This window comes from Molossus molossus, unplaced genomic scaffold, assembly GCF_014108415.1.
Source record: "Molossus molossus isolate mMolMol1 unplaced genomic scaffold, mMolMol1.p scaffold_m16_p_4, whole genome shotgun sequence".
NCBI classification, from domain to species: Eukaryota; Metazoa; Chordata; class Mammalia; order Chiroptera; family Molossidae; genus Molossus; species Molossus molossus.
Genome location: NW_023425377.1, coordinates 22450372 through 22477818, shown reverse-complemented (window position 1 = coordinate 22477818; position 27447 = coordinate 22450372). Strand labels below are relative to the sequence as shown.

General features: G+C 55.3%; 1 protein-coding gene across 2 annotated transcripts in view; it reads left to right on the top strand.

Annotated features, from left to right (window-relative positions):
* Positions 1-254: 254 nt before the first annotated feature.
* SYNPO (synaptopodin) overlaps positions 255-27447 on the top strand; it is a 31103-nt gene continuing 3910 nt past the window's right edge. The window contains exons 1-2 of one of the 2 annotated variants that reach the window (XM_036241482.1): positions 255-314; positions 21207-24820. In XM_036241482.1, coding sequence (XP_036097375.1) covers positions 21539-23587 — 2049 coding nt within the window. In that variant the 5' untranslated portion in view covers positions 255-314; positions 21207-21538 and the 3' untranslated portion in view covers positions 23588-24820. Of the gene's footprint in view, positions 315-21206; positions 24821-27447 lie in introns of those variants that run through there. The other variant, XM_036241483.1, reaches the window with a different exon arrangement.

The following is a 27447-nucleotide window of genomic DNA, read 5'->3' as shown; positions in this document are numbered from 1 at the left end:
GGGTAGCGGGGCAGGGGGATGGGGGAGTCGCACCTCGGAGGGCTGGGCGGGACGGGCGGGAGGGGCGGCGCTAGGGCCCCGGGGAGCGGCCAGCAGGAGCGCGGCTTGTTGCCCGCCCAGCCCTCCGGCTCCGGCTCCGGCTCCGGGTCCCCAAGCAGCCCGCTAGATGGTAGAGGTGGCGGCGGAGGCGGCGCGGAGGGGCCGCCCGGGGCGGCGGGAGTGGCTGGGGTCTCGGGGCGGGGCTCCCTGACGGACGCGGCCAGGTGCGCAGAGGTGGTGGCGTCGGTGAGCTCCGGGACCCGCCGAGGCTGGAGGTGAGTGAGGGGCCCTGGCCGGGCAGGGGTACCGGCCGAGCGCACCTCGCCCCTTCCCACCTGTGCCTTCGGGGCGCCGCCTAGATGGAGGTGGCTCCTCTCGGCCTCTGTCCTCGCGTGCAGGGTGACCTTGGCCAACTTGCTGCTACACCCCGGGCCTCAGTTTCCCCATCTGTACGGTGGGCTGGGGGGTGGGCCTGGGAAATCTCGAGGCTCTGGAGCCGCTGGGAGCGGGAGGAGGACCCGACGCCGGGGAGCTACTCCCTGGGCTGCGTGGGCGCTCCAGCCCTCCAGCCCCAACCCGCAAGCCCATCGGGACCGGGCAGCCCGGGCTCACGGGTGGGCGGCTGCCGGAGGTCTGCACTCCGCAGCCCGCTCTGGGGAAGGTCGTGCCAGCTGGACTCAGTAAAACAGTGGGTTGGACTCTGCCCGGGGTTGACCAACATGGGCGCCTGTGGGGCAGCGGAACGGCGTGTGCTGAGCCGGCGGCCCCCTTCCCGCGGGCCGGGCGGCGGCGCGGGGTTCAGGCTGTGCCTGCTAGGCGCTGGACACGGAGCCGTTGGACCGCGGGGACCCCCGGCCCAAGCCCCGCCTGGGGAAATCGAGGCCTTTCCTGAGCTTCTAGGGGTGAGGGGGAACTGTCCTAAGGGCTCCACATCTAATTCTCACAACATTGCTGTTCATGCCCCCATTTGCCAGGTGAATAGGAGGCCCTAGAGGTGACACTATGGAATCAGGGGGCCCCATTCAGGGGGAACCCCCCCCCCCATTCCCTGCCTGGGTTGTCTGCAAGAACAAGCAGGAAAGCAGCACCAGCTCCACCCCCACCCCCATGGGGAGTGGCAGGTGGCACTGGGATAAACCAACTTGCTGTGTGATTGGGGCAAGACCCCTGACCTCTCTGGCTTCCAGTAAGAGGGTGGGAAGAGGTCCTCCAAGGGGACAACTGCAATGGAGACAGCAGTGCTTGTGGTGACTGTGGGGGTGGTGGAGTGTGCCCTACCCCTGTCACATTGCAAGGTATAGGATGATGAGACCAGATGCTGATCAGAGGGACTAGGGTACACTGGGGTAAGGGACGGGATCTTTGCTGGTGCCAGCTTGCCTGTCACCAACCCCTGGGCTGGCTCCCATCCAGAGCCACAAACAAATGGATGACGTCCTCTTCCCACTATTTACCATACCCCTCAGGCAGTGGAGTTGAAAATGCCTTGATTCTTGGAGGTGGATCCCCTGTCTCTGTCTCCATATGAAATCTTGGGTTAGTTCCTCCTCTGGTCCTCAGTTTCCCTATCTGCATAATTTGGGGAATGGACTAGGATCACTCTAGTCTAATACTCAGAGAAGTTCCCAAAAGCAGCCTGGTTGTTTCTGTGCCACCCTGGCTCCCAGGCACCACTTTTAAGGCTGGCCCCACTTTGCAGGTCATGGGCCAGCTGTCCCCTCCCCTAAACTAGAACCTAAGTTAAGCTGTGGTTGGAATCAGCATTTAGGTGGTTAAAATAAGCCTTTAACTCCTTCCCTCCCTTGTTAACTGTTATCCTTCCCCTAAGGTGAAAAAAAGGAAAAAGACCCTGTGACAGTCAGGTGCCTGGTTCCCAACTGATCCCTAGCCTCTTCAGTCAGCATTTTACCTACTCTCCCCATTTTAGAGTTGGGGAGACTGAGGCTGGAGAGGGGAAGAGATTGCCCAGGGTGATTCTGTGAGTAGAAGACAGCAGAGCTGTCTTTCCTTGGGACAGAGACCCTTCTTGTTAAATGGCAGAGGAACTTTCTATCTCCTCTTCCCCCCCATCCTCCCATCACACCTGGTGTCCCCTGAGCCCATGTCACGGCTCTGGGAGGTAGGCTGGGCAGGGGTCAGCACACTCCCTCCACCTGCCAGGGCTATCATCCCACAAGGCTGAACACGCCTCCAGGCCTCTGGGCCTGGCCTGGGAGGCACCTTTTCCTTCAGAGCAGCTCCCAGGCTTCCAGACATGAGCTCATCGGAGCTGCTGATGCCAGGAAGGGAGGGACTGAGGGGGAAGCAGGCAGGGCTGCCCAGATTGGGGCAGTGTGGGCCCCTGGGGAAGTGAAGGGGTGCTGTTGTGGAGGACTCGAGGTTCTGGCTCCCACTGTAGTGTGGCAACAGGGACAAGATAAGCCAGCAGAGGGTCAACTGGGATGTGGATGGGGAGGGGCTGCATTGCAGAGACCTTGGTGCAAGGCCAATCCCTGCCACTTGTTGCTGTATGACCTTGGGTGAATCCCTTGCTCTCTATGGACCTCAGTGTCCTGGGTAGCAATGGGGTAGGAGGGTGGGCATCAGAGTTACAGTCAGGTCCCTGCTCTCAAGGAGCTGCATTTTCATTGGGGAGATAGTTAAGAGAAGGGCAAGCAAAGAAATCAGCGAGATAATTTCGGATAGATAAAAGTGGCACAAGAAAAAGTAAGCCATGATGCTAAGACGGAGAGGGGCTACTTAGTGTTGGCAGTTAGGGAAGGACTCTCTCTCTGGAGGTGACACTGGAACAGAGGCCTGACTGTTATCTGAAGGTGTGGTCATGGCTGCTCATGGAGAAGGCTGGACCAGAACTTAGGTCTAGAAGAATGGGAGGGATCTGGTTGGGAGAAAAGTGTTCCTGAGGATGGTAAAAGGTCCAAAGTAGGAACTGGGGTACATTGGCTGTAGTTATGAAAATGCCTTTCTCCCCTGGGGACCCAAGGAGCCTGGGACCCAAAGGAGCCTGGGACCCATGATCTGGTCAGACAGGTGGCTGGGCTCTGTTGAGTTAGCCCAGTGTGTGTGTGTGAGCTCGGAGTCCTTTGTGAACTGTCCCTGGCCACTGGGGCTCAATGGCTACCCAGTGTGGCCAGAGGAGGAGTCAGTGTGGGGACAGCCTCCCAGCCCTGTAATTCCAGAGGCTTACACAAGCCCTCTCCAGAATGAAATCTTTACCAACTGGCCACTGCCTGAAATTCCACCATCCTAACTTCATCTTTTCCACTTGGTGAGGCAGTATTGTATAGTACTGTGTGACCCTACGCTACCCGGCCCCGCTTCCCAGGGCTGCTACAGATGGACCAAATCCAACCTACTCCTGTACTACCTGCTCCCTGCGAGGCTAATACACAGATTCTGTGGTTGGAGCCCTGAATTCTCCTCCTGGCTAGCTGAGAGATCTTCGGCATGTTATATAACCTCCCTAAGCTTCTGTTTTCTCATCTGTAAGATAGAAACAATAGAGAATGTTAATAGATAGATAAACAATAGATAATAGATAATAGACCTTATCTTGTACTGTTGCTCTGAAAATGAAATAATAAATGCTAAAAAAAATAACAACTATAGCTTATTAAATAGTATCATATTTTGATCTCCGTTAAAATAGAGAGCCCTGCCCTGGCTGGTTTGGCTCGGTGCTTAGAGCGTCGGCCTGGGGACCAGAGAGTCCCGGGTTCAGTTCCCGCTAAGGGGCATGTACCTCGGTTGCAGTTTGGCCCTGGCCCTGGTTGTGGTTGTGTGGGTGGCAGCCACTCGATGTGTCTCTCTCACATCAATGTGTCTCTCTTTCTCTTTCTCTCGTTCTATGTGAAGATAAATGCAAAAATGTCCTCGGGTGAGGATAAATAAATAAACAAAAATAAAATAAAATAGGAAGCCCTGCTCAGCCAGTGTGACTCGGTGGTTTGAGCTTCGGTCCCTGGACTGAGAGCTCCTGTTTGATTCTTGGTCAGGGCACATGCCTGGGTTGTGGGCTCGATCCCCAGTAGCGGGCATGCTGGAGGCAGCCAATCGATGGTTGTATCTCATATGGCTGTTTCTATCTTTCTGTCTCTCTCTCCCTTCCTTTCTCTCTAAAAAGCAAAACGAAACAAAACAAATGTTTAAAAACAAAATAAAATAGGGAGCCCTTGAGGAGATGGACACTCAGTCACTTAAGACTCATACCTCAGTATAAATTACTAGTTGGTGTTTGGCCAGGAACAGGTTTTGAGGGTGGGAGGATGGGCACAGCACCGTGGGAAAGAGCCTGGCCCGCACCGCACTTCAGGAGTGGATATCTGGACCTCGAGCCTTGGCTAACTGGCTGGTGGTCGTGGACAAATTATTTTGCTTCCTCTGGGACTCAGGCCTCTGTCCTGAGCTGCTATGAAATAGACTAAGAAGGATATGTGGGGATCATAGGTATGAAATAGCTCAACAGACTCCAAAAACATGGGGTGAGAAGGAGGGGCTATCACCATGGTCAGAAAGGGGCAGGAGAGGGGCTGACCGGAGACTTGCATTGATCCTCTGGAATGATGACTCTTAGAGACTAATAAGAGTGTTCAAAAGATAAGAGCCAGTGTTCTGCAAAAGTAGGTAATATTTATGGTTATTTACTATGTGCCAGGGGTATTCACTTTTCTTTACATGTCAACAACTACATGAAGTAAGTATTGTTATTATCAGCATTTTACAAAAGGGAAATTGAGGCACAGAGAGGTTCAGTGAGCTTGCCAAAGTCACATAGCTGGTGAGTGGCCAGATTCAACCCCGGGCAGTCTGGCCCCAAAGCCTGTGTGTTACTACTGCACAACATAGTCTCTCCTGCTTTAGATAGAGTGCCAGGGGCGCAGAGGGGCCAAGCCACCTGCTTAAGAACACACAGCACTTCTCCTTGATCCTCACCACCTCTGTCCCTCAGGTCCTAGAAAGAGAAGCCTCACCGGGTTGGGGTCTGGGGTTCTGAGGTTGGCCCTTGAGCCAGCTCAGCCTCTTTTCTCCCCCTTCCCTCCTCCCCTGGGAGCAGGTTAGGAGGGATCAGGTGTGCCCTGGGGGTGCTGTGGGCATGGGGAGTTCTGCCAGGGCCTGATGAATGGGCGTCATGAGTGTTGTGGAACTTGAGTGTAGATCCCAAGAGCCCAAGTTGTTATGAACTCCCAGGGAGTCTGGTTTGTCTCCCATCACTGTATACATGGGGAAAACCGAGGTCAGAGTCAGGGATGGGCCCAAGGTCACAAGCAGGAGGTGCCCTTTTTCCCTGGGTCTCCTGTCCCACCCCTGGGCTGCTTAGTATTTGTGGGCACCATGGGTAATGGGACTTGGGGACCTTACCACCCATCCCTAAGGTGGCCTTGGTCTCAGCCAAGACACAGTTCCTGCTATGGGGCCCTTTGGGAGGGCACACAGAGTTGGGGGATGGGAAGGGTGCTGATTAAAAAATAGATCGTCACGCGCATGGAGAGCCTGCATGCCACCACCCAGCCTGTGCCAGTTGGCTCCCCCATGCCCAGCTGCCAGGTCCCACTCAGGGCTCCCGCTGGGGCCCCACCCACCCCACTCTGGCTCTGGGCCCGAGGCTGAATTCTCCCAGTCATCCCCTCCTCTAGCTTCTCCACCCCTGCCCAGCCTCCAGGCAGATGGTGCCCTCACTGAGCCTGGGTGGGCCTGAAGCTCAGATGTTGGTTTTAAGCTTGTGCCAGGGTGGGGGTGTCTGGCATCACCACACACTGGCTGTGTGGCCTTGAGTAAGGCCCTTTCCCTCTCTGAGCCTCAAAGAAGGACAGAGTTATGCTACCAGTTAAAGCTCTTTACAGCTTCCAGAGGCTTCTCAGATTCTGCCTCTCACATGGACCTGACAGGCAGCGCTGGAGACCCCATTCAGAGAGGCCACGTGACCCCGAAGGGCGCTCAGCTGGAGTGTAGTGGAGCAGAGGGCTGAATACCCAGATAATCTTGCAAATCCCAGTCCTGCACAACCTCTCCAGGGTAAGCGAGGTCACTTGGAACCACGGAGGTGACGGCTTTGCGGTAGTAATGTGAGCAGCGTTTTTATTCATTTATTCCCCCATTCAGTCACCAAATATTTACTGAGCCCAGCTATAGCGTGGGGACAGAGAAATGACAACCAAGGTCCCTGCCCTATAGGGGCGGCTCACCATCGGACAGGGCAGACTGATGCTAAAACAAATAATGCTGGAATTCCAACTCTGATGAGAGTTTGGGGGAGAGGCAGAGGGTGCCGTGGCAGAGGAATGTGACCTCCGAGGGCCGACAAGCCCTCCCTAGACCTGGAAACAGACTCGAAGGATGAGAAGTATGGTCACAAAGGGACAACAGAGGGGTGAGGGGAGAAAAAGCTCTAGGCAAGAGCAGCAGCCAGTGCAAAGGCCCTGAGGTGAGAGATGCTTGGCCCCTGTCTGAGCACTTGAAGGAGGGCCAGCGTGGCTGGAGGGTGAAGCACCCTGAGGGAGCTGCAACGTTGGGGGGAGGGGCAGTGGGGCAGTCATGCAGGGCCTGGAGCCTGAGAAGGGGTTTGAGGCCCGTCCTAGGGAGGAGGAGCTGTTCCTAGTGCTGGTTTGGGAGGCTGGTCTTGCCTCCTTTCTTGTCTTCTTTCCCTCGGATGCCCATCCTGATAGTGCTGCCAGTGGGCCCTCTGCGCTTTCCCAGATGCCTCACCCAGGACCAGGAACGCAGACTGCTCAGGTCAGCTCTTCTCCGCTGATCTGGTTTGCATTTTAACGGCCACCGGTTGCATCCTGCCTTCCAGGAGGGTTTGAGTCCATCAGTCTTCGACTGCAGGCTGGCAAGGGCACGCTCTTAGGCAGGAGGCTGTAGTCACTCAGGCTGAGTGCCTTTGTTCAGGTGAATTCTTATTTCCTTTCATTCCTTGTGAGAGCCTGTGCACCCAGGAGGTTCGGCTTTTGGCTGAATGAAGGCCTGTCCCTGGACTGACTCCCACAGCCTGTAATTGCTGCCTGTCCCTTATTCCACTCCAAACACCTCCATTCAAGCCCAAAGGCCCCTAGGACTAAGCCCTAGGAGGAGTTAAGAGTCCTGTGTTCCGAGCCCAGCTCTGCTGTATGCTCTTGAAATATCCCTTTTCTTCTCTGGGCCTCAATTTCTCCATCTGTTTTAAAGAGAAGTACTCTAGTTTCTCCATATTCAATATATGGCTCATGGATGCAGTATCAGCATCACCCAGAAGCTTCTTAGAAATGCACATTCTCAGGCCCCACCCAGACCTCCTGAATCAGAATCTGCAAGTTAACAACATCCCTGAGTAACTATGTACATTACAGTATGTTCTATGTCAGTCCTTTTTAAACTGAGAAAAAAAAAATTAACATTAAAAGCTATAGAATCTTCCTCTCTCCAGTGTTTCATATATGAAATACCTAAGAGGGGAAGCACTCTGTATTTATTGATCATGTGAGGAGGGAGCAGAAGGAGGGCGGAGGGGTAGGTTAGAGATTGGGCTTTTTCAGAATGGGAATCAGGAGGGAGACGGGGAAGATAAAACAGCTCTGGTGGAAGAAGAGGGGTGCTCCGTCTTCTCAGGCCTCCCCCTCATCCCTGAGAGCTCCTGACCAGGAACCTCTAAGAACCTTTCAGCTTTGACCTCCAGGGTCCTCTGACTCATGGGTTTGGAAAGATGTGCTTGACAGTCCACAGCCCAGCGACGACGTCTTTCCCTGCTTGTCCTCGTCCTGATGTCCCGCTCTCTTCCCCGTGGAATCCCTGAAAGGGTAGCCGGCGCTATTCTTAGTGTGACCGAGTGGCAAGAAGAGAACATGCTGGTGCATTATTTATGCCTGAGTCAACAGGATTACATTCAGGGCTCCCGGAACAGGGCCCTCCCCTCATCACGGCCTTGGCAGGGGGTGGGCACTTCCCAGGAAACACAGCCCCTCCCTTCTGGCCCTGACTGTCCCTGCTCAGTGCCTCCAGCCCCCAAGCTGGGAAATGGGTCATGAAATACAACAGGAAGCTAGGACTAGCAGAATTGCTTTGGCGATCTCACGTCTTCATTCATCAGCATATTTTTATTGAGCATATATTACATGGGGTAGGTGTGGGTACACCGATGAATGAGACAGAATTCCTGCCTTCCACTTCGGCCTGTGAGTTAGTGGTGTTCCCGCATCACAGGAGCGCATGCGCCAGGCCTGATGCCGGGTACTTTGCACAGATGAAACCTGATCCTCTCAATCACCCTGCAGGGTAGGAATTAGGAGACTGTTTTACAGAAAAGGAAACTGAGGCTCAGCATAGACAGGGCTTGCTAAAGGTCACCCTCGCTACTGATTGGCTCAGCTGGCACTTGAACTCAGGTTGGCTAGAACATTTCTGATCAGATGGCAGATGTGCTGTTAGGGCCCAGTGAGGTGGCCCTTGGGACTGGAAGGACAGTAACTGGTCGAGGTTGTCCCATTCTCCGTGAACCCTGAGTTACTGGAAAGTCACGTGTGTCCAGAGTTTTTGTAAATCTGGGGAGAAAGGACAGGTGCACTGGGGGGGGGGGGGGTCAGAACCACGTGGGATGAGGTGGTAAGCTCGAGGTGGCACATCGCAGGAGGCTGAGCCCAGGACCTGCGCTCTGTGAGGCGCTCTCGGCCTGGCTCTACTTCAGGTTCTGGTCTGTGAAACACTCTAACGGTTCCTGCTCTGCTTCTGTCTCTGACGGATGTGACCATGCTAGGAAAACTATAAAAATGTTGTACATTTTGAAGGGCTGGTATATAATTAGTATATATATTTATGTATATATATTTTCTTTTTCTAATCCTCACCCAAGGACATTTTTCCATTTTTTGTTCAGGTAGAGTGGGAGGGGGAGAGAGGAAGAGAGAGAGAGAGAGAGAAACATCGACGTGAAAGGGACACATCAAGTGGCCGCCACCCGCACAACCAACCAGGGCCGGGGACAAACTGCAACCAGGGTACATGCCCTTAGCGGGAACTGAACCCCGGTCTCTCTGGACCGCAGGCCGACGCTCCAACCGCTGAACCAAACCGGCCAGGGCTAAATATATTTTCTTGAGAGTATTTTTTGCTAACGTTATGCCTTTTCCTATGTGTTAATTAGCTTATAACACTTTTATAAAATCATGGGCTCTAAAGCCCAGTGAGTTCCCAGCCTGATTGTGCTCCAGAACCCTCAGGGAGGCTGTTCATGTGCCTATTCTGTGCTCTTGGTTCTGGGGTGGAGCCCAGGAATCTGCATTTTGGACACACTCCTGGATGGATTCTGCAGCACCGCAGGTTTCTGATTTGGGCCGGATCGGGGACATTGCTTGCCTCAGGCCTCACGATGAGCTGGAGACTAAAATCCAGGCCTGCAGCTCCCAGTCCGGCACTTTCCTCCTACTCGTCAGCTGCCCCGAGCATCCTAGAGGGATGAAGCCAGGGAGGGTGATGACTGTCATGAGCAATGGTGCTGGAGCAGCTGGTAACATTTACAGCGCTGTGCTAGGCATTGAACGTGGCTTATCCATTAAATGGCAGCAGTGGTAGAAAAGGGGAAATTTGCCTTGGCTGGTTTTGCTCAGCGGTTAGAGCCTCAGCCTACGGACCAAAGGGTCATGGGTTTGATTCTGGATCAAGGGCACATACCTGGGTTGCAGGTTCAATCCTTGGCCCTCATCGGGGTCATATGGGAGGCAACCAATAAATATCTGTGTCTCTCTCTCCCCCTCCCTCCCTTCCACTTTATCTAAAAATTAATATCCTCAAGTGAGGATAAACAAAAAAGAAAGGGACATTCTCCACAGCAACAGGATTCCCAGGGACATTTGAGCATGAGGGGGCAGATCTTAATGTACCCCTGGAAAAGGGAAATCATGACTGAGGTGCACAGATGCTGTACCCTCCAGGCAGTGTTGTCCGGTAACTGAGTTACCTGGAGACAGGGCAGTCTGGCGGGAGTGGGACACCTGTACCCTCCTATTCGGTGTGTACCTACTGGATATGCAGCCATGCCAGTCTGCCACCTGAGTACCTGTGTGTCTCCGCCTGCATACCTGTGGGTGCTCAGTGCACGGTAATTGGTAAATGGCATGGGGGCCATGGCAGGGTCAGCAGCCTCTGGCACACCTAGGGCCTCAGTGCCCTCCTGGCTGTAGGGATGTGTACCCAGCGATGGGAGCCACGCACGCACATTTGTGTGTGGGATACGCCCTCCGTGTGTGTGCATGTGCACACTCTGCTTCATGCTTCGTGTAGAGCAGGTGTGAAGCAAGCAGCACCTCTGTGTGCAGGTATGTGTTCAGGGGAGGATGTGCTGCTGCCGGCTAGGCTTTCGCCAGCATCGAGAAGCTATTGAGAATGCGCGTGTGTTGCAGGTGCAGGGTGTGTGTGTGTGTGTGAGTGCAAATGGTGGCAATGCAGGGGGATCCCTGAGATCCCAAAGGGCAGAGGTAGAAGGGCCATTAGAGAACTTGTTTTCTTCATTCGTGTCCCACCTTCACATTATGTGTACCATCCTGAACCTTGCCAGGTGTGAACCTGCCTCAGGACCTTAGCACTAGCTCTTCCCTCTGCCTGGCCTCTTTCCCTAGACATGCACACACTTCATTCACTCCCTCACCTTCTTCACTTTTTTGTTCAGATGTGACTTCTCAGTGGTGCCGACTTTGATTATTGTATTTACCTTTGCATGTCACTCCTCCATTTATCTCCCGTCCCTGCTTTATTTTTCTCTATTGCATTCACCACCTGACTTACTTTTCTAGTTACGCATATGTTTATCTTGCTCCCCTACTAGAATGCAAGCAGGGATTGTTGTCTGTTTCGCTTCATGGCTGTGAACAGTGCCTGGCCCTTAGCTGGTGTGCAATAAATATTGGTTGAACGAATGAGTCCAGTTCACCACCTAACTTACTTATTTTCTTTAATTTGTCTAACTTTTTTTTTTTTATCCTCACCCGAGGACATTTTTTCTTCAGGTAGAGTGGGAGGGAGAGAGAGGAAGAGAGAGAGAGAGAGAGAAACATCCATGTGAAAGGGACACCAGGGCCAGGGACAAACTGCAACCAAGGTACATGCCCTTAGCGGGAACCGAACCCGGGTCTCTCGGGACCGCAGGCTGATGCTCTAACCGCTGAGCCAAACGGGCCAGGGCTAATTTGTCTAACTTTTGTTACTGACATACCCATTCTTACCTCTCCCTAAGCAGTAATATACCTTTCATGTGATTGGTGTATTTATTATGCTCCTTTCCCATTACACATGTGAAATGGACATAACTGTTAAGGTTTTCATTATCAGGGTACTACCTAAATCATTTTGCTTCCATTGGAGGTGTGGGGGCACCACACTCTAGGAACCTCTGGTCCGGGCCAGCCCCTTCTCTTAGAACACAGGAACAAACTAAAGCCCAAGACTCAGGAATTAATCCAGTGTCTCACTGAATTTGTGACAGGACACACTCTGCAACCAAATCTCCCGACCTCCCGTCTTCTTTCTTTTGCAGTTTGAGGGACAGGGGGGTGGGGGAAGGCGGGGCTGGATGAGTCAGCCTCTCCCCTGGCACAGACTTCTCCTGCTGGAAGAGAGCCAGTCATGCCTGGTAATTGGTAAATGGCATGGGGGCCATGGCAGGGTCAGCAGCCTCTGGCACGCCTAGGGCCTCGGTGCCCTCCTGGCTGTAGGGATGTGTACCCAGCGATGGGAGCCAACCTCAGCTGCACCTTTCCTCCAGGAGTCTGGGACCTAAGACTGCTCCCAGGGGGCCTGGGCACTCACATCTAGCAAGAGGCAGACTTGGAATTCAAACCCTGTTCTCTCTGCTGCAGCATATTGGCTAGACGGTGATGCTGGGGTCTCCTTGCAGAGAGGATTCTGGGGGGTGAGGGGATGAGAGTTAGGGTAGTTGGGCTGTGCCTGATTGGGCTGAGCAGGAGAGAGAGACCAGACCCAGAGAAGGCTGGAGAAGGGAGGGTGACAGAGCCCTGGCCTGGTAGAGTTACACAGAGGCAGGTTTGTGCAAAAGGCTGAAGTTAAATCGCCCTCAGGTGTGCACAGTGCTATATGCTATAGAAATCATTTCTTCATCTCATTTGCTCAGCAATGACTCTGCAAAGCAGATACCATCATTCCTGTTCTACTGATGAGGAAGTTGGGATTTAGAGAGGGGAAGTGATTTACTAAAGGATGCACAGGATGCCTTGGGAACAGGCTGCATCCCTGGTTGGACTTGGTAAATAAGGTTTTCTGGGGGAGGGCAGGCCAGCTGAATGAACATGGGAGTGAGAATCCGGAGAGGAGACCACAAACCACTCACTGGGTAAATAACCCTGGCGAATGACAAAACCTTTCTGAGCCCCGGCTTTCTCATGGGTGCAATGGGTATAACTACACTCCCAGTACACACATTGCGAAATAAAATAAAACCACATACTAAAATAATGATAATACTGAAACCAAATGCCTGGAACCTCAGAAGCAATCTGAGTGATAAAAGTGAGGCGTCCTTGGCCCCTGACAAGTTTGCCTGCCAAGGCCGCCTGCCGGACCGAGGGATGGGCTCTCAGGCCCTCTTTGGCAGATGCCAGGGAGTCAGAGGCCTCAGGGAGCAAGCACACCCTGGGGGAGAGAGGGGCGCGGGGCAGGGGAGCTGTCTGTCCCAGAGCCCGGCTGGTGAGGACACCTCCTGGGCAGAAGCAGCCAGGGACACAACCCTGCACTGTTTACTCTGCGCTGGGCACTCCAGCGCGCCTGGGACGTCATTACCATTCCTCCTGAATTTTTCTCCCCGGTTATTTATTTTTCTGTGAGGAAGGAATGCGGGGAATTTACCGCAGGGCGCTGGCCTTCGCTTCTGGCCGCGGGGCAGCTCTTCTATAAAAGGGCAGCGCGGAGACAGATGGGTGAGACGGCGGAGGCGGAGGGTCCCGCAGTGGCAGCGGGCGGTTATGTAACCCACCCAGTCTGGAGGCAGACACGCGGCTTCCGCCCCGGGCATAATGAGCTATGAAATGTCAGGGCCCCTGTGGCCCCTGCGTGGACCGACCCATTCTCCCGGGAATGCCCAGCGGTGTGTTCCGCTGAAAGGTGCCTTTCTGTGCACCGGGTACCGGTGGGGTGCAGGTAGGGGGGAGGGGGGCGGGGGATTGCCTTGAGACTTCCAGCCTCTGCTGGGCTGTCCCGTTACTTGGAATGCCTCCACACCTCCATCCTTCAAGACTTAGCACATGCCACCCCCTCCCGGAACACTTTCCAGGTTGCTTCATCCTGACTCATCTCACCTTTAGGCTCTATATTCTCCCAGCACTCGATGGAATATTCTGCCTCTTAGCTCTAACACTGTGATTTAAGGGTTCATCTCCCTCTTCACCCACAGAGCTTTGCTCCCTCCCTCCCTTCCCCCACCCACTTTCCCCATGACCCACCCTCTAGGTCTCTGCTATAGAATCCAGACCAGTGGTTCTCAACCTTCCTAATGCTGCGACCCTTTAATACAGTCCCTCATGTTGTGGTGACCCCCAACCATAAAAGTATTTTCGTTGCTACTTCATAACTGTAATTTTGCTACTGTTATGTCTTAGGCGACCCCTGTGAAAGGGTCGTTCGACCCCCCAAGGGGTCGCGACCCACAGGTTGAGAACTGCTGATCTAGACAAATCTGGGATCTAGATGAATCTAGAATTCATCTACCTGGATGAGTGGATTTGGACTGTGGGATGCTCATCCTTCAGTCATTTATCGAGTCTGCACTTATCACACCCCTGCTGAGTGATGGCCTCAGCTGAGTGCGGGGCATTTAGAGAGGATGGAGACCAGCTGCCACCCCAGGCTGCCACAGGGCCGAGAGGAGGAGCTACTTCTTCGTAGAGGACCCAGAAAGTGCCAGGACCTGCGCTGGGGACCCAGAAATGACCTAGGCCCAGCTCTGCCCCCGGCAGAGGCAGTTTAAGGGAAACGGTCCCTACCCTCCATTGACCTCCCCCATCTCCACCCCAGCTTGCCACCTTTTTTTTTTTGTCTCCTGGATTATGTGTTTTCTCTGGAAGGGAGTGTGTGGCGTCTATGTTCCTAAGGCCCCGGGGGCTGGGAAGGTGGAGGCTGAGGCAGCAGTGGAGGGGGGCCTGGGGGCAGGCTAAATGGGCTGCACTGGGAGGTGGGAGCTGGGTCTGAGCTTGGCAGTCGGTGACCAGCCCTTTCCAGTTTGCTGTGCACCTGGGGCTGATCCTACCTCTCTGCATCACCATTTCCAAGTCCCTGGAAATCTAATTGCAGATGAATGTTTAGGCCAGTAAAGAAGTCAGGAGGGATGTGGTGGCTCCTGGCCCCTGGCAGAGGTGGACCGCCAACCCCCACCCCCACGCCCGCGGCAGGGTCCTGGTCAGCCAGCAGTGAGCAGTGATTATGGCCTGCAGGGATAGTTGCCAGCCAGTCCCCAGCCAACTTGGGAGCCCTTGACTTAGGTTCCCCCCAACCCACCCATCCTGCTCTACCTGATTCCAGCCCACTGTCAGCAGGGAGATACCAGGAATTGGGCCAGGCCCCACCTCCATCCCCTCCAGCCTTGGTTTTTTAACTTTCTCGACCTGTTGTTTCTGCAGTTGAGTGTTCCTGCTGAGGCCCCTAGGCCAGGTTGAGCGGGGAGGGGGGGGGGCACTGATTAGGGGTTTGATTGGATTGATAAGGGCTTCCTGGAGGAAGTGGCAGTTGAGCTGGGCCTGGGACAGCCTGCCTTGTGGGCAGAGCCCCTCAGGAGGAGGTGCCCGGGCTTAAGCTCAGTCAGATTCCCAGCTCCAGCGCCACTCTCCCTGCCCCTTGCTGGCTGCAGGACCCGGGGTGAGTCCGCTTATTCTCAGGACCTCGTTTTCCTCATCTGTCAAATGGAGGTAAGGTAGCTTCCCTTACAAATTACGGTGAAGATTCAGTGAGAAATACACCCTAAACCCTTAGCTTGGCAGCATCTGGTGCTCCTCACATGTTGCCTCTTCTGTGAGCAGAATGTGGGGGGCAAAGGAGGGATGCAGCAGTGAGGCAGCAGAGGCCCCGCCCCTGAGGCCCCTGCAGTCTATGGGGAAATTAGGCTCAAACCCAGATGGCTGCAAAACAAGACGTTGGGAGGAGGCAGCCTGGTCCACCTTGAGCAAGTCACCTTACCCCTCTGAGCCTGGCTTCTCTAACACAGGGGTGAGGGTACTGCTGACCTCGTGGGTGGCTGTAAATGGCCAAGGGCCCGGCATGTGGTGAGCACACCCTGAAGGGTAACTTGCCAAAGGAATAATGTGCACAGTGATGAGGTGGTTGAGTGTTGCATATAAAACATTGGGAGGTCAGGGGAGGTTTTTGGAGGGCTGGTGACATTGGAGTTAGGTGGGAAAGCTGGGCATGGAGACAGGGTGTGAGACAGCGAAGGGTTCCCCAGGCAGGTGTGGTGCGGTCCACAGCAGAGGCAGGACCTACAGCGCAGGCGTGGGAGCCACGAGCCACTGGACTCCCGCCGGCCATTGTGGAGTGCACGGAGAGCAGGGCAGCCATCTCCCCGGTGGCCCTGCCATCAGGGGCTCTGAATGCCACCATGAGGGCTTGCTGCTGGATCCTCTACGTCCTGGGGAGGCAGGAGAAAGACAGGCAGGAGGACGATGAATCTGGCTGCGTGGGGCGGGAGATTGGCGGGGGAAGAGACTGGGGGTGGAGAGGCCATTTAAAAGGCTGTTGCAAAATCAGTTTTCCTGATAAAGAGCTGGGCTGAGTCATCTGGAGAGGAGAGAAGTCACATCCATCCAGCTCCTCCGCGTTGCTCTCGATGTGGGATTTTCCTTTCTGTCAGTGAGGCGATTGGCTGGCTGGCTGGCCCAGAGGCTTTGAGAACCAAGGCCGGCTAAGCACCGAGGGGAAAACTGGGCTGCAGGGAAGACCCAGCCAGAGTGAGTAAGATGAGCACTCAGAGGTGCCTTTGTGGTTTGGGATGTGTGGCTTAGGGCATATGGCATCCCTCTCTGGTCTCAGCTCCCGTCTGGGCATCAGGGGAGAGGCATATGGTGACTTCTATTAGTGACAAGGCTGGAGCCAGGTCTAGGGCTCCCCACCCTTGTTCCTATGCATTTCTCATGTCTGGCAGTCCTTCCCACCTTAGTATGAATTATTCTCCTCCTGAGAGGCAGTCTGGCAGTCTGCCGGGACTCAGTCAGGTTGCACTCACCAGGACTTTGGCATGGATGGAGAACTCTCCAGAGAATGAAGGCTGTGTCATTTCCTCCTTTCAACAGGGAGGATATGGGGCAGGGGCTGGCAAGGTAGCCAGTCCATTACTCAGGCCCAGTTCATCTTCCTGCCCCCAGCTGAGCCAGAGGTTGTCCAGCGGCCAGCCATTGGTTCCTTCCTGACCCCACCAGGGGGGCAGTTTACCCAGCCTGTTTACCTGTCCCGTTGCCAAGACTCCCAGGCGGCCAGAGTGGGCTGCCTCCAGCCAGTCTCTATTCCTACCTCTTGCTCCCTGTCCCACTCCACCCTACCGGGGCCTGGATACTCCCATTGACGGCAGCCATGTGAAGAAACATTTCCTTGAATTCTCTCCCTGCCCTGACCTTCGGCTCTGGCCTCCCTTTCCCTGCCCCACCTCCCTCCTTCGGATCCTTTGTCTAGACAGGCCCGCTGGTGGGCAGGCAGGCAGCTGCCTGCGGAGCTGATGGGGTGGGAGGAAGGGCAGATCCCTGCCTGAACACAGCTAGAACTCAGGTCTCCTGACTTCCAACACATGTTCTTCCCAGTGCACTAGTCTTTCATGTCCTAGCAGTCATTTCTGCCTTAGTAAGAATGAGTTTACCAGCTCTCCTCCTGAGAGGAAGAAGGGAGAGAAAGCATGAGGTTGTTCCGGGCAGCTGGATACGCAGGGGAAGGGCACTACCCATGAGGTGAGGAAACAGGGTTCTGCTGATCGTCGTCCAGGAGCCCCGGAGCCTCTGTCGGGGTCTGGACGGCTGAATGGCTAAGAAATGAGAATCAGCAGCCAGACTTTGAGTTTTGAATCCAGGCTCTGCTGCTTTCACGTGGTATGACCCTGGGCAGGTCTCTTGGAGCTCCAGTTTCATCTGCAAACTGGGAAGAATAACAGTATCATTTCTGGGGGTGCTGGGAGGGTTGGAAAGATGATGAGTATAAAGTGCACAGCACAGCACTGGCCCGTAGCGAGGGCTCAACAGTGACAGCAGCCGTTGCATCCTCATTCCACACCGTAGCAGGGCTTCCTGTCCCCTCCCTTACTTAGGGACTGGACCCTGGGTGACCCTGGTCTGCCCCCCTTACTCTCTCTGGCAGCTCTTCCCTACGTCTGTCCTCACCCCTTCCTCTCCTAAAGGCCCGTCTTCAGAGCCCTGATCCATTGTCCAGGGTGGGTTCTTTCGAGGCCCAGCAGCCCAACCTGGCCCTGCAGAGGCTCAGAGAAGAGGGGTTGTGACTTGTGCAGGTGCAGGCTGTAGACAGGCAGACTGGGGGCTCAGCGAGGTGCCTGTCCCCTGTGGCCCTTGGCTACCTCCTGCCTTTCTGACACCAGGGAGCGCAATCTTGGACCCACTGGCTGCGGCATTGCCAGGCATGGCAGTTCCCTAGTGTGAGGAATTTGGGATGGAACTGCCTCCCCTGGTGCCCTGCAATGGGGGACCCTGGGGTGCCAGTAGTTGGCCCAGCCCCCCTCTCGGCTCTGTTTATGCAGGGTGGCAGAAATCCTCTGGATTGCTAGCTGGGTCTGGTTCAAGCTTCCTGCTGAATTCCTTTTCCATGGAGTCACTGCGGGCTGGGGTGGAGGGTATGGGAGTTTCATCAGAGGCTGGGCTTTCTCACCTCCTGCCTTGCCCGCCATGTTCCTCTGGTCCCAGCAGCGTGGGGGAGGCTCCACGTCTAGCTGGGGGTCCGCAGACCAGGTCCTGGCCCACTGCCTTCTCTGCCACCCTGTCCCTCGCTTTGGCTAAGCTTATCCCCAAGGGCCTTCTCACCCTGCCGTGTGAGAACTTCCTACACCCATGGCCTGTTGAACCAGCCTGGGGAGAAGACTGAAGCAGAGACTTGAGAGGGAGAAACAACAGAAAAGGGTGAGGATGTTAGGAGTTCTGGGTTATTCAAACTGAAGCGCTTCTTGGGAGCTTCACGCTGTGGGAACCGCCAGTCAGAATGGCTGGTGCTCTCAGGAGTCAAGCGAAGCCAGGGGTGAGCCAGCTCCACACTTCCTGGCTGTGTGACCTTGGGCAGCTCACTTTACCTCTCTGAGCCTTGGTTTGCTCATCAGGAGAAAGTGGATAACAATAGTCTGTGCTTGGTAGAGTTGTCGTGGGAATTAAACGAGACAGCGTGTCTGAAGCACATCTCCATGTACACAGTAGGAGCCCAATCAGCGTTAGCTACAATTGCTGTGTCATGAGAAACATGGTGGGACGGGGTGTTTATCCTGACCATGCTGCCTGGGGATGAGCTCTGTGTCTGGGAATCTCTGCAGGGTTGTTAGGATGGAATGAGGAAGACTTTTCTCCGGGTGGCCTTTGGGGGCAGACGTTAATGTAAGGGACAGCTTTATGGCTGAGGCGCGTTCATTAGTGGAAGGCACCTCTTCGGGCTGATGAATTCCTCCTGTCAACTGAGTGTGTAGACAGAGGCTTGTACCCTCGGGGGCATGGTTCTACCCTAGGGATGCAGGAATTAGACCTGGTGACAGTCATCTCTGAGACTTCCAGGTTCTGTAATTTGGGGCAATAATCCCTGCCCCCCATGACCACAATTCTGGAATCCTCTGCTGTGTGACCTTAGGAGAGTCACCTCTTCTCTCAGGACCCTGATCTGTGGAGTGATTCTCCTTTGCCAGAAGAACCTCTGACCCCTCCCACGGAGTTGAGTGGGGTCACCAATACCACTTCATCCCAGGGGAGCATGAGCCCTCCGCCCTGTGCACCTGGGCTTGACGTCAGGGAGCCCCTCCCCACGGCATTCATAACGGCATAGGAGCCTCCCAACCCTAATGTCAGTGCTTTTATCACCTAATCAGTTAAGGCTCCGAGAGGTGCAGCAACTTGCCAAGGTCACAGAGCCAGCAAATGGCAGAGCCTGGATGTGGGCCATGAGGCTTTGTTTCTAAGCAGAGCAGAGGAGATAAGACACTGCATGAGCTAAGCAACCTCTCAGGGCCCTCTTAATCTCCCCCAGGTGGGCACAGGTGTTTGTGTGTGGGGGTGGGGGGAGCCAGGTCCTGATGCTCCAGAGGAAGAAAGAAGGAGGTTGGGGCCAGACAGCAGCCTGCGGCTGCTGGGCCCGTCCCAGTGAAACCGCTGTCTGCAGCCACTCTGCTCTGTGTGGCCTCCCTGCTGACCCCAGGGGGAGTTTTGCCCTGCACCACTCTCTGGACCTCAGTTTTCTCATCTATAAAATGGGGGTGGTGGTGAAATTGCTCCTCTATAAGGGCCCTTCCAGCTCTGAGAGCCCCTGAATTCTGAGCCTCGCTGGCAGGATGCCTAGAGAGACTGTCCCTGGACACTCAGCATGTCATGACTAGTGCTAATGAGGGCAAAGGAGGGCGGAGGGCAAGGTCAGATTCCTCAAGAACTAATGGGCTTCCCACAGTGGGGGCGGGGGAGGAATTTTCTCAGCCACCGAGTGAGCTGCCAATCCTGACCACAGCCTGTCCCATCCATCTGTCCATCGGTCCATTTGTTCATGCGCTCATTTGTTTAGTCACTGTTCAATAGCATACATTGAGCACCGACTGTGTGCCAGCCGATCACTGGGGATATACAGAGAAATGGTTGCCTGCAGTGAACTTACCGATTGATAGGGGTCTGACCACAGCCTGATCCCTGACCTCAGGCCCCAGACTCCAGCTCCAGACTGAACCTCGAACTCTACTGACTGGGTTCCCCGTATGTCCCAAAGGGACCTTTTGAAGCACCCTTTGCTGTGTGACTGCGGGTGAGCTATTTACAAGTCTCCAGACCTCATTTTCTGCTTCTGTAAAACAGGGCCAGGACTGTGTCTCCTAGTGTTCTTGTGAGGATAAAATGAAGTAATGCAATGTTCTAGCATGATTGCTACCAAAATTTACCCAATCTATTTCTTTTATAATATTAAAATATGAGAAATTTTAAATGATTGTTTAAATAAAAATGGGAAGAAATTCTGCAGGGACACAGAAAAAACTAAATACAGTTGTTACCTGTGGTGTGGGGCACTCAGGGGCAGAGGGACACTTTTCACTGTATGCTTTTTTTATGTTTTTCATTATTTTTTAGATCATGTGAATGTACTGCCTATTCTAACAAGAGAATTGTTAGTGTTTGTGTTAGCAAATGACTATACCGTGAGTTTGGAAATGTAAAGGATCCTAAGAAAGGCACATAGAAAATGTCCTGGGGGTGCGTCCGTGCATTTGGGCATGCTTACTGAGCGCCCACTTTATGCCAGGCTCTGTTCTGGGGCCCAGGGTTAGGGTTCTGGACAAGGCAAGCAAGGTCATTGCCCCCTTAGAGCTTATGTTCTAGGTTGCGGGGAGCAGATAGTAAACAAGGAAACAGATAAAGAAGATAATTCTGAATTGTGGTGAATGCCATAAACAACATAAAACAAAGGGATGGGATAGGAAAGGGGAAGGCTGGTTACAGAGGAAGGCCCCTCCAGAGAGGTAACATGTAAGCAAGTCCTGAATAGCAAGAAGGAACCAACCTAGAATGCCATGTGGGAGATCATTCCAAGCAGGGAAACAGCAAGTGCAAAGGCCCTGGGGCAGGAACAAACTTGGCATATTCAAGAAACAGAAAGACAGCCGGCAGGGCAGAGCCTACTGAGGGAGAAGAAGGTAAATGAGTGGGGGATGTAGCGGGGCCTGGACTGCCAGGGTGAGGCGTTCTTCCTGTATTTGGTAAAGTGCTGTGTCAGCAACCTGTAGGCTCCAAATGAGGGGCTGGTTTATCCTGCGATGGTAATCAGGGATGGTTTTACACAGGTAGTGGCATTTAGTTTGGGCCATTGTGGCTGGGTTGTGGATCTTTATAAGGAGAGGGTATTCTAGAAAACAGGGAGTAAAGATCAAATGTCGGAGGAAAAGATCGTCTGCAGGAGGGTCACAGGTGACCAACTGTCTGTCTGTCCGTGTCCGTGTACCTTGTGGCTCTGCATTCCCTTTTGCTGACCTGGCCTCTGTCCCTCTGCAGCGTTGGGTCGGAGCACTAGCCTCACCGAGAAGGATCTGAAAGAGGCCAAGGCTCGCAGCCAGCAGATCGCAGCCCAGCTGACCACCCCTCCCAGTTCCAACTCCCGAGGTGTCCAGCTCTTCAACAGGCGCCGGCAGAGGGTGAACGAGTTCACCTTGGAGAGCCACGGCCGGAGGGGACAGAAGCCCAGTCAGGAGTCTCTCAGAGTGCCCCCTGCCAGCCCCACAGGCCATGCCCCAGGGCTCAGCCTGAGTCCTACCTCACTCCCTGAGCCAGGCCCCGCGAGGAACCCCGACGACCAGAGCCCTGACCTAGGGGTCCCTGGTCACAGCATGGAGGGGTGCTCAGAGGAAGCCAGCTTGCTGCGGCACCTGGAGAAGGTGGCCAGTGAGGAGGAAGAGGTGCCCCTGGTGGTTTACTTAAAGGAGAACGCAGCCTTGCTGACGGCCAATGGGCTCCACCTGTCCCAGAACCGAGACTCCCAGAAGAGCCCACCAACCCCGCCTCCAGCGGAGGTCCACAGCCCAGCTGCGGATGTCAACCAGAACCTTGCCTCACCCACTGCCGCTCTCATCACACCAGCTTCTAACGGCAACCACAACCTGCCAGCCACAGATGTCAATCAGAACCCACCAGCCACGGTCGCCCCTCAGAGCCTGCCGTTCTCTAGCATCCAACAGAATTCTTCAGAGGCACAACTCCCACCGAATGGCACAGTGCCAGATTCCAAACCCAGCCCCCGGGGTGCTGGCGCGCAACCCCAGGAGCTGGCTACGGAGGTGCGATCCAGCACACTCCTCATTGACAAGGTATCAGCTCCATCTACCACCACCAACACCTTCCCCAGAGAAGCCGCTCCCATCTCCAGCTCTGGGTCTCCGGCCCCAGACCTCAGATCCAGCTCCCTGCTCATCGATGTCCAGCCCAGTGCCCCAGCAGTGACAGCAGAACACGAGATGTCTCGGCAGGCAGCTGCCACCACGCCCACCAAGCTGTACAGCGAGGTCCACCTCACACTGGCCAAGCCCCCATCCGTGGTCAACAGGACCGCCAAACCCTTTGGGATCCAGGCACCAGGGAGCACCAGCCAGATGGAGTGGAGCCCCATGGTAGAGAGAAAACATCTCGGGGGCAAAGCCTCGGCTCCCCAGCCCCCCAGCATGGCCGACAGGAGCCCTCGGCCACAGAGACACGGCATGTCTCACAGCCCCATGGTGGAGAGGAGGCCCGGGGCACAGCGAAGCCCCGGCTTGGGGAGACGCCCCTTGGGGAACTTCACCCCGCCCCCCACCTATGCTGAGACCTTATCCACGGCTCCCCTGGCTTCCCGGGTTAGGTCTCCCCCTTCTTACTCCGCCCTGTACCCCAGCTCTGACCCCAAGCCTTCCCATCTGAAAAGCCAGGCAGTTCCTGCCAGCAAGACAGGAATTTTGGAGGAATCTATGGCCCGAAGGGGCAGCCGGAAATCCATGTTCACCTTCGTGGAGAAGCCCAAGGTGACTCCGAATCCGGACCTGCTGGATCTGGTACAGACAGCTGATGAGAAGCGGAGGCAGAGGGACCAGGGGGAGGCTGGAGGGGAGGAGGAACCCTTCGCACTGGGGGCTGAGGCCTCCAACTTCCAGCAGGAGCCGGCACCCAGGGACAGGGACAGCCCGACCTCAGCCGAGAATGTTCTCCCCGAGTGGGCCTCGTGCCTCAAGTCCCCGCGCATCCAGGCCAAGCCGAAGCCCAAACCCAACCAGAACCTGTCTGAGGCCTCTGGGAAAGGGGCTGAGCTCTATGCCCGCCGCCAGTCCCGCATGGAGAAATATGTCATCGAGTCTTCGGGCCACACCGACCTGGCCCGCTGCCCTTCGCCCACTATGTCCCTGCCTTCGTCCTGGAAGTACTCCCCTGGCAGCCTCCGAGTGGCGTCCCGAAGCCCAGCTCGGACCCCACCTGCCTCCCTCTACCACGGCTACCTGCCTGAGAATGGGATCCTGCGCCCAGAGCCCACCAAGCAGCCGCAGCCGCCGTACCAGCTGCGGCCCTCACTCTTCGTCCTCTCTCCCATCAAGGAACCGACCAAGGCCTCGCCAAGGGCCACCTCGCCCGCCAAGCCGAGCTCCCTGGACCTGGCGCCCAGCCTGCCCAAAGCGGCCCTCCCTCGGTCACCTTCCCTGCCTCGGCCCTCGCGTTCCTCGCCAGGCCTCTACCCCGCCCCTGGCCAGGACGGCCTCCAGCCCGCTGTGAGCCCCACCTATGGCAGCGATGTCTCCCCCGTGTCTCCCTCCAGGGCCTGGTCTCCCCGAGCCAAGCAGGCCCCCCGGCCCTCCTTCTCTACCCGGAATGCTGGGATCGAGGCTCAGGTGTGGAAGCCTTCCTTCTGCTTCAAGTAACGAACCCCGCCGCCTGCCAGAGCCCCTCTCTGAGGGCAGGGCGGCAGGAGATGTGGCAGGAAGTGGCCCAGGGCTGAGTCAGGAGTATGGGGATTCGAGCTCAAGGGCTGATGCTGCTACCAGCCAGCTTTGTGACCTTGGGCAAGTCACCTCCCCTCTCTGAGTTGCAGCTGCCTGTTCCCTGCCAGGAGGGTGGTTGGATCCATGTAATAAAGTCTGCTCCTGGGTGGGAGGAGGGTCACGGAGAGAGAACTCCCCAGGCGGGCCCTGATGAGGCTGGGGCTTTCCCCTGGCCTCTGTGAGCTATTGAGATGCCAGCGTCTTGCTGGGGCGTGGCCTAGACGGGGGCCCTGCCGGGGCTTCTGGAGCAAATGGAAGCTGCCAGGACCTGCGGAACAGCCAGCCAAGGGGCTGCGTCCTCTGCTGCCCCAGTGGGGCCACCTTCCCGTGGCCCCAGCTCCTGGCATCCTCTTGCCTGTTGCTGGATTCTCCCCTCCACCGGTCTGTCTCTTCCACCTCTGCCTTCTGGACACCGTTTCCTCTCCGCTGCCTCGAGAGCTTTGCCTCGGCCTCCACATTCTCTCCTCCTGAATGAAGACCTAGCCATCACCGCTGTCTGATGCTTTCCTTCCTGCCCTCTGCTCAGCTGCCTCCATGCCTTCTCCAGACGTCTGGCTGTTTTAGGGACAGCTAAAGCAGTTCACCCCAGACCTCCACCCGGGTTCCCCCTGGCTTGCCCTCACCGTCCTGGGGTAGGGGAGGTCCCAGGGGACCCCTGAGAGATGGGAGCCCCGTAGAAGGATGTGCAGGTGGGGGTGTGCAGCTAGGAGAGAGGCCCCTGGCGATGTATCCGAAGGCTGTTCTGGCTTCAACTCAACCAAGGTCTGCCCGACTAGAAGCAGCCATCTCCGTGCAGTGGAAGGGAGAGGGGCAGAAGGGGATCTGATCTCATCCCAGCCTCTCATTTGCTCTGTGACTCTGGCCAAGTCACTGTCCCTTTCGGGGCCTCAGTTTTCTCATGCATACACTGGGGGCTCTACCAGCTGTAACAACCTGCGAGGGTTGAGAGGATAAGCTGGTGCGTTGGGAGAAATGCCTCGTATGTGATGACAGTCTCCTGGGAAGAGGGGAGGAAGTGGGCAGTTGCCATAGGACAGGGGGAGGTTAGATGTCTGCAAGGACGCTGTAGGGAGGGTGTGGCTGGAATGAGCTGCTGCAGGAGCCCAGGGATCGGAAGCCTAGGCTACGATGCTCGATGCTCGATGCTCGGGCGCAGGATTGCCTGGAGACAGTGGGACAGGAGCCCAGCAGCTCAGTGAGATGGGACAGAGGGGACCTTAAGGTTTCGAGGAAAAGGCTGGTATGTAAGAGGTTGACTCCATGTGTCTCTTTGGGTTTCGCCATTCATAGTATAGTGAGGGTGTTGAGTCAGGTAGTATGAGCGCCTCACCACCTCTGACAGTTTGATGTGCTGCAGCCCCCCAAAACCAGGCTTTGTGGGGGGTGAGAGAATACGGAGGCAAGAGGCAGAATTCAGATGGAAGCTTCCCAAGGCTGGGGCCTGAGCACCACCCACTTTCTCTTTCCCAGCCCTATTTCTGGGCTCCCCAGTGGGGAGAGGGGTGGTGGAGGCGGTGCCCATGCTGGGCTGAGCCTGCAGTTTTCCTGAGCTCCGGGCTCATCTCCATGGGAACAGGCGGTGCCTTCCCAGTGAGTTGGTTCTGCCCAGAATGCAGGGGTATGTGTGGGGAAGTCATGAGTGGGCTCAGCAGCTCAGGCCAGCCCCCTCCCAGGACAGAGTGAAGCCCCTGCCCCTAGATCCCTGCTCCCCTTGACTCCTGAGGGCCAGCCATGGAAGAGCCCACCCTCCATCCTACAGCGCCTGCGGCCAGGCTGGCCAAGCTCTCCCCCAACTTTGTTTTCTCTCCTGTTCTCAATACACTCTGCCTCAAATCTGTCTTGCTTCTGTCTTTCTTCCGTGCTCGCTGGCTGGTGGTCAGGGCTGTCTCCCTCCTCCGATTCTGGCCCTGGCGATGGGGTGGGACTGCTCCGTTCCTGCGGTGTGTCTCCCGTGCTGCCTGTATCTGCTGTGTGTCTGGATCAGCCCTGGGGACAGATGTGTGCTGGCTTGGAAGTGAGGTGCCCTCTCTCTTCCCTGGAAACCAGAACCCGGCGGAAATCATGTTCTTCTGTTCCTTACTTCCTTCAGAGTTTGGTCAAAAAGATTGTAGAGCATGGGGAAACCCTCAGTCTCTTACAGTTCAGGTTCCTTTGAGTTCTTTACAAGTGGAATCTAAATGCCTTTAGCCAGAGCTTACACTTTCCGGCTCTCTCAGGTCCCCTCCTCTCCCTACTATCTACACCTGGCCATTCCCGTGCTCATCATCACCTGCCTCCAGAAAACACTGAGTTTCTGCCCTGGGTAGAGAGGATCAAACTGCCAAAGAGTCAGAACCGGAGCCCTGGCCGGTTTGGCCCAGGAGTTGGAGCATTGGCCCGTGGACTGAAGGATCCAGGTTTGAGTCCTAGTCAAGGGCATGTACCTCTGTTGCAGGTTTGATCCCCAGCCCAGTCAGGGGTCATGTGGTAGTCAACCAATCGATGTGTCTCTCTCACATCGATGTTTCTCTGTCTCTCCTTCCCTTCCTTCCACTCTATCTTAAAAAAGAAAAAAAGAAAAATCAATGAAAAAAATATCCTTGAGTGAGGATTAACAAAAAAAGTCAGAACTGGACTCCAGTCCCAGATCTGCACTGTGACTAGACCCCTCCCCACCTCTGGGCCTCAGTTCCCGCTTCCGTGCAATGCAAGAATTACAGAAGGCAGTCCGGGAGCGGGTGCTATTTGGTTTCCAGCTGCTCCTGTCTGACTCTGCTCTCCTCGCGGCTTCACCCCACACACATGCCCTGCTTTGGGGCTGGTGCTGGGTGAAGTGGGTACACTTTCTGAATTTTCACCCACGTGTATTTCAAAGGACTTCTGGTATATACCCGTGCATTGAGATCTCTGTCAGATAGTGAACAGCTCTGATTTCCCACAGCCTTTTTATATTGTGCACCCCCCTACACACACACACACACACACACACACACACACACACAGTCAGTATCCAGCCACAGCAGTTCCGATGAGGTCAGGCTCTGGCCTACCTCCAGATGATGAGAGCTGCTCACCACTGCCCCCAACATTCCAGCACAGACTTGAGAAGTCCTGTTATTCCTTCCCCTTGCTGGCCCTAGCCTTCCCCTTGTGGCCACCAAAGGCAGAGACAACCCCTAGAGGTCTCCGACAATTATCACAGCTCCCCCTGCCTCAGCCTATTCTGGCTGAAGCGCCCTGGTGGCTCTGCCTCAGTTCCTGTAGCTGGGCTTTGATCATGAACTCTAAGCCCCAGGTCCCTCAGCTGGGCTGACGGCGAGCTTCCTGGGATGCTGCACTGATTGAGCAGCTCCCAGTGTCTCGGGCTCACAGATACACAGCTCTAACCCTGGATCCCATGCTGATTTTTAACTTTCCTACTTGATTGAGGCCTCGGGTCACTCCAGCATTACCAACCTATGACAAACTCCTGTTCCGACTGCTGTACATTTCTCTTCAGGTTAATGGGCTCCAATTCTGAGTCTGGACTCATCTAGCAGCTGCTGCATTGGAGAAAACATACTTTGTCTGTTTCCTATTGAGCAGGAGAAATCTGATTCTGATTGGATGGGAGACTGAATGGCTTGGCTGTGAATGATTACTGATTGGATTAGAGAATGGATGTTATGAGATATTGAGTAGGAGGCACTGGCTAGTTCTGGACTCTGAGATGGCGGGTGGTGAATTTGGATTGGATTGAAGGCTGAGTGGACTGTTTTATT